Below are 10,277 nucleotides of genomic sequence, written 5' to 3' on the forward strand. Positions count from 1 at the left end.
CTCCTCTTCCTCCATGGCCTCCAAGCTCCATGGGCTTCTGGCTCCAGCCATTGTGTTTCACCATGGAAACACTCCCTCTCTGTACCCAGAGGGAGAGACCCACGGCCTTCAGCCAAGGCTGGGCCTGATCAAACACAAGCTAATGTAAGGCTGTAGGTTAGGTGGCTGTAGGTGAGGGGCGGCCTTGTAATGTGAATGGTGCAATCTGCATTCCCCATGGCGGGTCATCAATATTTATTACCCATACCAGCGTCTTTTTCCCAGTAAGGTTTTAAATGACTTTTTATTGAGTGCATCTCAGCCCGACTGTTACAGTACAATAGTAAAGCAGTGAAAAGTACAATGGATGCAGACAGAAAAGGACGGAATGTACTAAGACAGTGATGAAGAAGAGTGTTGTCCTTCTTCTTTTGTGATGGATAAGGGTTGAAGTAACACGCCACCAAAGCTTTGCAGTTGCGCTATTTGCACGCATGATTGAATGTCGCACTCACATCCCCAACACATTTGTCTTTTTTAGATATGGTAGGTTTTTTATGCACAATGATACCAATTTTTGCAAACATATTTCTTGACATCATATTTATATTACAATAATAACATAATGTTGATAACATTATGAAAACACGATGATATTCTATAAGGATAAGGCACACAACACAAGGCCTTCATATTTAACAGCTTCACCAATATTCTTTTTTGAAAGAGATAACAATATGTTTTGAATGGTATTCTAAATGAATAACACAACCCTATTCTTAACCTTTCACATTACAAGAAGCCATTAAGTCATGTTCTACTTTTTCCATGGGAAAATGGGAAAATACTTGTTATGAATCCCAACCATAACTGTATAAATTCATCAAACTGTACCTGTACTGTACCTACAACTGTCACCACAGCTGACGAATATAAATTTTTACAGCAGAAATATTTAAATTGAAAAACACATTACAACAAACGTTGGACAGGATTAACAGTCATCTTGTTCAACACTGCCTCAGAGACCCTCTATCGAGTTTTGAAAATCCCAAACTTTTTAATATTAGTTAAACATCTTTATTTGTATAGTTAAACATCAATATCACATCGGATTCTCAATTGTTTGTCATCATTCAGCAGATGGAAATGGATGTCGGTAGATAAGAACTATACATTGATGGGGGAGATGCTGTATTCCCCACATGGTTTTAAATGCTAGAGTGTTCTCCGTCGCTGCCCTGCCGTTCTTCCTACACTTATAGGGCAGTTGAAGGCTAGATTAAAGTGATATATACAGTATACGTATGCAAGCAGTATTCATCCCATTAAAACCTTTGAATAAATTAATGAATAAATACTTAAATTAAATACGATCTTAAAAATCATGTCATAGAACATCACACGCTGAGTATGACGAGTAGCTACATTCTACTAGCATCAGGGGCGGTGCCAGGTCGTTGGACAAGGGGCTTAACGTCCTGCAGGGCACCTTAGGAACTCAAGAACCCTTTGCTTCATTGCAGGTCTGCGGACGACGAATTAGAAGCAAAGAAACCCCCAGCAGCCCCCTAGTGGTCAGACTGCAGTGGTCTGACCCCCATTAGCCCCCTAGTGGTCAGACTGGGTGGTCTGACCCCCATTAGCCCTCTAGTGGTCAGACTGGGTGGTCTGACCCCCATTAGCCCTCTAGTGGTCAGACTGCGGTGGTCTGACCCCCATTAGCCCCGTCAGACTGGGTGGTCTGACCCCCATTAGCCCCCTAGTGGTCAGACTGGGTGGTCTGACCCCCATTAGCCCCCTAGTGGTCAGACTGAGTTGTCTGACACCCATTAGCCCTCTAGTGGTCAGACTGCGGTGGTCTGACCCCCATTAGCCCTCTAGTGGTCAGACTGCGGTGGTCTGACCCCCATTAGCCCTCTAGTGGTCAGACTGCGGTGGTCTGACCCCCATTAGCCCTCTAGTGGTCAGACTGCGGTGGTCTGACCCCCATTAGCCCTCTAGTGGTCAGACTGCGGTGGTCTGCGTCATGCCCGTGTCATTCGAGAAGTCCTCCCCCTGTTGGTCACGGGTGACGGACATCTCCACAGCTAGTCATACGGGACGCCCCTGCCTCCTGTCGCCACGGTTACCGGCGGGGCAGGAGTGCTCTCTGAGCGTGCTGCGGACGCGGCCGCTGCCCCCGCTGCCGCCGTTGAACCCGTCCCGGCCCCCCCCCAGGCCCCAGGCTCCGGGCACGCAGCAGAAGTCCCTGAAGCACCTCTTGAAGTTCTCGTCCAGGAAGGCGTAGAGGATGGGGTTGAGGCTGCTGTTGGTGTAGCCCAGCACCACGCAGAAGAAGTAGGCCGCCATCACCGCCGTGGTCTCGGGCACGGAGGGCACCAGCACCTTGACCAGGATGAAGATGTGGATGGGGGTCCAGCACACCACGAACACCGCCACCACCACCAGCACCAGCCGCGAGATGCGGCGCAGGTTTCGGTCCTTCTCGCGCGAGCCTGACAGCATGCGCACGCTCTTCAGCCGCCGCAGCATCAGCGTGTAGCAGACGCTGATGACCACCAGCGGCACCACGAAGGCGAACACGAACACGCACACCTTCATCAGGGTGTCCCAGTAGGAGTAGGGCTCGGGGAACTGAAGGGCACACTCCGTGCTGCCTGTGGTGGGTCGGAAGGGACGTGGATTAAAACCTGTTTCTGCACTCGCTGGGATAAGATGCCTACACACTGCCCCAAACAATGACAACACCCGACTTTAGATTGTTGGCCAACACACCGATTTGGACGTGTTTCCCGACTAATGAGGCACTATAAGTAAGTCGCTATGGACGTACCCAACAGTACAGTACAAAGATCACTGCATCTTTAAAGTTGATTATGAGTTTCCAAGCACCCTGACTTCTACCAATAACCAAGATATTGATCAACCAAACCAAAAATTGCTTTCTCACATTGCGGAGTGTGTGTGGTTGATCGCTGGTTGAGGCAGTCTCACCTGTCCTGAGTCAGAACAATATGATTCTGGGGCTTGGTGAGGCTGCACACCTGTGGTGCAGTCAACACAAACTCAGGAAAAACTGCTCTTTCTTGTTAGCATTCACCACCTGTTCGGCTATTAACATCTTCCAACCCTTAAATGAAGGGAGTTTTACAAACATCTACCTGTCCCCTGTGTTTGTAAATGCTCAGAGAAAATCGGATTCAGATTCTTCCTTAGAATGTCACACCTTTTCACTCTAGCCTTTTCACAGACAATGCTTTCACACCATCTTTTCAAACACCCGCAAAGATTTTTGACATTTGCTCTCAACTAGACACACCTTTGAAAGTGAGACAATGCAAATCCTTGCAGATGTATCCAACTATTCATCATGTTAGGGTTACGATTCTACTTTCCAGGTTCGTAAATGTGCTTATGGAATCACTTATAAGAGACATCTCGAGTACATTACACATACGCATAAAACAGTGCAGCAGTTGGATTGCAGCAGTTCATCAGGTGGTATTTAAAGGTAGCTACTGGCTAGATGTAAGGTTGTGTTCATGACTTCATTGTACTGAGTACAATACACCGTCTAAATATCATTTTGACTGCGTCTGCGGAAGCCAATATATATTCTTGATAGCTACCGCTTAATTTCTGACCAATCAGAGCACTACGGCACTCAACAAAGCGATTGCATTTGTTTTGCCAAACAACCAATGAGTTGAGCCGATGACTCGGCCGGGTGAGGAGGGGGGTGGGGAAAGGGGAAAGGGGCGGGGCTTACCATTATGGGTCTGTGTGCTCCCCAGGATCATGGCGGGGATGCCGGCGGCGGAGGACAGCGCCCAGATGGCCACGTTGATGAGCTTGGCCTTGAGGGGCGTGCGGAAGTCCAGCGCCTTGACGGGGTGGCACACGGCCACGTAGCGGTCCACGCTCATCATGGTGAGCGTGAGGATGCTGGTGAACATGTTGTAGTAGTCGATGGAGATGAACACCTTGCAGAGCACGCGGCCGAAGGGCCAGGAGTGCAGCAGGTAGTCGGTGATCTGGAAGGGCATGGTGGTGGTGACCAGCGCGTCGGCCACCGCCAGGTTGAAGATGTAGATGTTTGTGGCCGTCTTCATCTTGGTGTATCTGTGTGTGTGTGTGGGGGGGGGGAGACCATGATAGGACAGGGTAGAGCTGTGAACCGCAGCTCCCAAATGTGTTGAGCTCCCGATCGACACCTTTGGTGTGGTTTTAAACAGGGGACTTAATACACCTAGGTAACAATGTACCGCCTTAAGGCTCGTCTGTTCTTCTTCTCTTCTCTTCTACCTCACTAGTCTGGCGACCGTATGTCTCTGGATATGTGTGTCTATCTACCCTTCTACACTGAGAGAGACTTGAAGGCATTAAACGTGAAGAGGCAGAGCAGGGAGGAGGGAACGACATGTCGAGATAATGGTCGCCAATTAGGGGGTCTATACATGCATGGAGATCCCTTGCAGGAGGGATAACACAGGTGGTCCCACACATCCCATGTGTGTGTGCATGCGTGCATGCACACACACGTGGTGTGCACACATACAAGCACAGGCTTGGGTGAGTGATGCCTCCCATCAAATGAGAGGAGAGAACGACAGATGGCTGCAGCCTTTGAAGGGATCTATGTGTTTATGTCAGTTGCAGAGAATCTCTTTTGCTCACATGTCTGCCCTATATATATATGTATTATATGTAACCTATATAAAATATATATGTATATATATGTATATATGTAAATATATATGTTATATATATTATATAATATATATATGTTAAATATATTATATAAAATACAAATATATATATATATGTTGGTTGTAACTCTATAGGGCTAACATAACATCTATAAATATATAAAACCAACTCACCTAATGATGACATACATCACCAGGCAGTTGCCCACCAAGCCCACCACGAACACTATGGAGTACACCGCGGCTATGATGGTGATGATGGGGGACATGAAGTCCGGCTCGCCGTCCCATGTCTCGTTGGCCGTGTAGTTGAACAACATCTCGTCCGAGAGGTCGGGCTGCCAAGTTAAGTCGGACCCGCACTCCTCGGGGCGGCCGGACGCAGAGCGACACCTGTCCTCTTTGAAGATGTGCACGACGTCGGTGTCCATGGTGCCGTTGGTGAAAGGGGCGCGAGGTGTGACTCGGGCGGTGGGACACGTCTGGAGCACACGCGCGCGCTCTACAAAACTACACGGGAGGAAAATGACATAGCTTAGTATTTGAATTTATATTAGCGATGTTTTCAAACACAACAGCGCACAGATCCATCGCAAGAGAATACGGTAAAATCGTGAATAAAGAAATCTTACCTGCGCCTTTTTTTTTTTCAACCAGTTGCTTCGTAAATGGGAAAAGTTAACACATTAAGTCGAATACAACAGCACGTCCTCATAAAAATATAGGTTATTTTATCGTATGAAAACCCGGTTAAATGTGAAACATCAAGAAGATATTCGTCAAGCAGGAGATCGAGAACAATCCTCCCTGTCTCTGTTGGCGCCGCTGCTGCGCACCTTGAGGGCGCGCGCGCCCGGAAACCTTGAGTGACCAGTGTGTGTAGCAGAGTCGGGCCTCATTCTGCTCCACTAATGAGTACCAGAGGTCTCCCTGGAGAGGACTCGTCCGGCACATCCAACACGTCTCTCATTCTCACTCATATTCACCCATCACAGGCTGCTGTGTGTTGAATGTGTAACGTATATTTTGGGAGAAAGTCTTCTAATTGCATGGGTGATGATGTATTCAGCATGCAGCAACAAGAACCAACCGTAACTTTTCTCTATTGTGGAACAATGTGTGTTAATCGCACACAACCACGCCGTAAACGACTACTGTCAAATTGTTTACTCCTACTTGAAAAACAAATGGGATGATTAAGTGCGTTGTCTTTTAAATGCCGTGTTGCTTAGAAACCCACGGTGGACAGATGTTGTGGGGCTGGTGTCATTCTCTTGTGCATATGCGTTCAAGTGCCTACCAGTCTGACACTTCTTAACATGTTTGATTCCAGATCTTTACATGTTCATGACATCTGAAGCGGGCTAAGTAAAATACCTCGATACAGATCTGTTGATTACTGTTCATTTCAGAAATTCAGTCGTGAAAAACCTCAGCTAATGCAATTTATATTTTAACATACTCGGCTTATGAGGGTTATAACTAACCAACATAAAAGTGCATTATTTCCATAAATATAATTACAATATAAGGTTTGAATGCCTTACTATCTTCACCTGTAAAATGCAAAGCAGAGGACCTCACAAACTAAGATGGTTGGCAAGTGAGTAAAAAAACAGAACAGAAAAACAGAACAGAGTGAAGTCTAGGAGATGGTGTGATAGAATGAAATGAATAGTAAAGAAACCAAGCCCAAAGGTGTCTCCATAGCAACGTGATATGCTCCATACATGTGTTGACGTCATCGGTGTGCACAGGTGCATTCTCCATAGAAAATATGGGTGGAAATATCCTGCTTTTTTGGAAATGACTACAATTACTTGGTAGAGACTGAGAGAGGGGAGAGCCTTTGCATCTGTGTGTGTTCTATTTCATCCTGAACTGAACGCCAGAGGCGGTGCTTCAAGCACTGAAAGATCCATCTCGCGCATGCGCAGGTCGAGTGTTAATGCCGAACAAAGTCACCTGTGACCCCTGATGAGCTACGAACAGCCTATATCTTCCAGTGTCATCAGAGGATCTGTTCCTTTTCATCTTCTTGCTTTCGCAGGTATCTATGCATCCCCGCGCTAGCTTAAGCTAAGTGTCTATTATTATTTTGATCGTTCGGTGCTGGTGACCTTGCGACGTTTTGTCAGAGCCGTGAGCTGCTCGCCCTCCAAAGGCCGCAACGGACCCGCCGAGAGGTTTGGATTGCCGCGTGGAACACATCATCCTCGGCTGGATAAGTTTACTTTGTGGGTTATATTTTCGTGTTTCAGTGAAGGCAGTGTACCCGCTCCCTCTCCCGGCGTTTGTACTACGCTTATCATTCAATTTCGGTGTACCCATTTTTCCGTTGTTATTGGTGACGGCAGTGTGTGCGCTCCCACCCCCGGCTTAGGTTTGTTTTACTTTGGCGCCAACTCGGTTGTGCCCGCTTTGCGTAATTACCCTAATTACGCCTCGTTTCCACATACGTACATTCTCGTATGCGATTCAACCGTCTCCGACCGAAAGTCCATTCATTCCTATGTGATTCTCCGTAATGTCCGTTTTTCCTCCGAGACTCCTCCCCTCCGTAGAATTTCTGTCCGGTATGTCCGTAATATACGTTAAAAAAATTGAACTTTCGCCGTCGTTTTACGGAGATACCGTATGAAAGTTTTTATGTTTTTCACAAAACTTGTAGCCTAAGTACCTGGCAGGCCAAACTCCTCGGCGATCTCTTTCCAAGCCTGGTTGGTTTGTTTTTATCTCTGCATATGTCGATCCTCATGTTCCAAAGTACCGGTCTCCTATCCGCTTATCCGGGGTCGGGTCGCGGGGGGAGCAGCTCAAGCAGGGGGCTCAAGACTTCCCTTTCCCGGGCCACATTGACCAACTCTGACGGGGGGATCCCGAGGCGTTCCTAGGCCAGTGTTGAGATATAATCTCTCCACCTAGTCCTGGTTCTTCCCCGAGGTCTCCAGGGAGACGCCAGCCACCCTTCTGAGAAAACTCATCTCGGCCGCTTGTACCCGCGATCTCGTCCTTTCGGTCATCACCCAGCCCTCATGACCATAGGTGAGGATGGGAACGAAGATCGACCGGTAGATCGAGAGCTTTGCATGCGACTCAGCTCTCTTTTCGTTACAACGGTGCGGTAAAGCGAACGCAATACCGCCCCCGCTGCTCCGATTCTCCGGCCAATCTCACGCTCCATAGTACCCTCACTCGCGAACAAGACCCCGAGGCACTTGAACTCCTTCATCTTTTGTCCGTAAATAAATTAATGCCCGTACGTAAAACACTAGCGACTCCTTCCGTAAATTTACGGAAGCACGGATACGAAAAACATACGTATGTGGAAACGAGGCGTAACTGGTGAAGGGAGTGTTTTCGCTCCCACTCCCAGCATTTATAGTTATAGTTAGCTTTGTAGTTGGTAGCAGTGTTCCCGCTGAGGCTAACTGTCTAGGCTGTTCTTCCTGCAACATTTGTCTGCGAAGGCTGTGCTTTCGCTCCCTCTCCCGGCATTTATACTGCACTTATTATCTAATTTCCCTTACCCTCAAATGGTGAAGGCAGTGCTCTCACTCCCGCTGCAAGCAGAGGTGTGACTTGTAGTTGGTACCAGTATTCCCGCTGAGGCTAACTTATCTGGGTTCTTTTCATACATTCGTTGGTGAAGGTTGTGTTTTAGCCCCCTCTCCCAGTGTCTATTGTTTCTGGGGGGGGGGTTTCTGTGTGATTTTGTTGTCAACATGGTTGGCGACCACTCATGCTCGGCCTGTATGGCTTCACTGCAGCTTGAGGATGGCCATGATTTGTGTCCATGAGTTGCGCTCGTAAACATGAAGTCCCTCTTCCTGGCATTTCAGGCTGGGACTGGTGCAGGGGAGCCAGGTGCTCTTGCTCTTCAGGCATCCGCCTTGGAGCCAGAGGAAGATGTGCTTTCTGTGGCAGCGTTAGCTGACGAGTTTGCTGAGTATGAGCCGGATGGGGTCCTACAGGCTGTAGCCTCCCGTGCCTCCGCAGCGTGCTCCCGTCCTTCGACCCGCAGCTCTACTGGTGCTTCTGAGGACAACACAATGGGAGCCATCATTCAGAATCCCACGAAGAGTCGCCTGGTTCCATCGCCGAGCACAGTCTTTCTCGGGGTGTCTCTCAATGCAGTCGCCATGAAGGCCTGTCCGTCGCCACAGCGGGTGGACGACATCCTCCGCGTCCTTCTCCTTTTTCGGGACGGCAGGCTGTTGCATTCTGTGGAGTTTTTGCCACTCACTCGGGGTGGGGTGCTGTGTGGCAGAACCGGACACCTCAGGGGCTGTGGCCTGCTCGGGTCTGCTCAGAGCACATCAATGTTCCGGAGCTGCGGGCTGTGCACAGGGCATTGCAGTTATTTCTTCCCTTCCTGGGAGGCGGTCGGACAATGTCTCGGCCGTCTCTCACATAAACTACCAGGGAGGCACCAGGTAGTTTATGTTGCTGTTTCCTTTCAAAGAGGTATGTGTTGGAGTTCCTCGTGACCTTGTTGGTATGAGTCATCCAGTGCTTGAAGCACCGGTCAGTAAGGATGAAATGAACGATGGTTAAGTATGTAACTACGGTTCTATGAATCCTGGATGACCGCCAGAGCGCCCTGTCACTCAGAATCCTTGTGTACTCACGAGAAGATTCTGCAGGAACAGATCCTCTGATGTCACCGGAAGATATAGGCTGTCCGTCGCTCATCAGGGGTCACAGGTGACCCCTGATGAGTGACCCCTGATGACCCCTGATCAGGGGTCACAGGTTGGTATTAACACTCGACCTGCGCATGCGCGAGATGGATCATTCAGTACTTAAAGCACCGCCTCTGGCGGTCATCCAGGATTCATAGAACCGTAGTTACATACGTAACCATCGTTTTTGTGTGTGTGCGTGTGTTGATAGTTAAGGCCGATTTAGGGTCGTTTTAGACGCAGAGACGTAAGCACGTAATTTACACAAGGGACTTGTTTTAGACAAGTTTTGATTTACGGTTCCTTTAAGGTTCCTTAAGGATTGCGCGTGTTGCAAGGGGATTCTCCGCCAGAACAGTAGGGGGAGCAACGAACGAATCTGTGGGCGTGGAAGTGGAAATCGCTGGCTTGTTTATATTTATGCACTTCCAGTATTTTCGACGAGAGTAGCAGTAGCTAAGTTTAGGTTAGCAGTCTTTTTCCACACTCTGAACGATGTTAAGGTTGCTGTAAAACCGGAAATGTGAGACTCCTGAAAGGATGTGGTTAGCTGGCCAATCACAGTCTTTGCGAGCTGCGTAGGGCCGTAGTGTTTTAGTCGCATAGTCAGGAATTTAGGGCGACGCACTTAAGCATGTAAGGGGGGATATTTTACCGCGCAAGGGGGGGGGTATGTATCTTACGTGCTTACGCGTTACGTCTAAAACAGAGCATATATCGGCCTTTAGATTGACATTCACATCTGGAGGGCAAACCTCTTCTATTGACTCACGCAGCCAAAGACTTTGGATGGATGTCTCAGCAGCAGTAAACAATGCTGCCGCTAACCGTCCTGTGAGATGATGCCATTGTCCTCCTGCCATACCATAGTTTATCATTGTAAGCAGCACGCATGCACGCA

General features: G+C 48.4%; 1 protein-coding gene across 2 annotated transcripts; it reads right to left on the reverse strand.

The window, feature by feature from the left end:
- Window positions 1-264: 264 nt before the first annotated feature.
- oprk1 (opioid receptor, kappa 1) lies at window positions 265-6,019 on the reverse strand. Of its 2 annotated transcripts, XR_009526901.1 has the most exons (5): window positions 5,324-6,019; window positions 4,866-5,201; window positions 3,752-4,104; window positions 1,682-2,639; window positions 265-1,602 (listed from the first exon to the last, which is right to left on the reverse strand). XR_009526901.1 is itself a non-coding variant. In XM_060058431.1 (4 exons), exons 2-4 carry the CDS (start codon window positions 5,120-5,122, stop codon window positions 2,074-2,076), a joined length of 1,176 nt encoding a protein of 391 aa, XP_059914414.1. In that variant the 5' UTR covers window positions 5,123-5,201; window positions 5,324-6,019; the 3' UTR covers window positions 265-2,073. The 2 variants fall into 2 exon arrangements, 1 of the variants encoding a protein (XP_059914414.1); XM_060058431.1 differs by having other exon boundaries at window positions 265-2,639.
- Between the last annotated feature and the right edge of the window lie 4,258 nt (window positions 6,020-10,277).

Source organism: Gadus macrocephalus, chromosome 8, assembly GCF_031168955.1.
Source record: "Gadus macrocephalus chromosome 8, ASM3116895v1".
Lineage (NCBI taxonomy): Eukaryota > Metazoa > Chordata > Actinopteri > Gadiformes > Gadidae > Gadus > Gadus macrocephalus.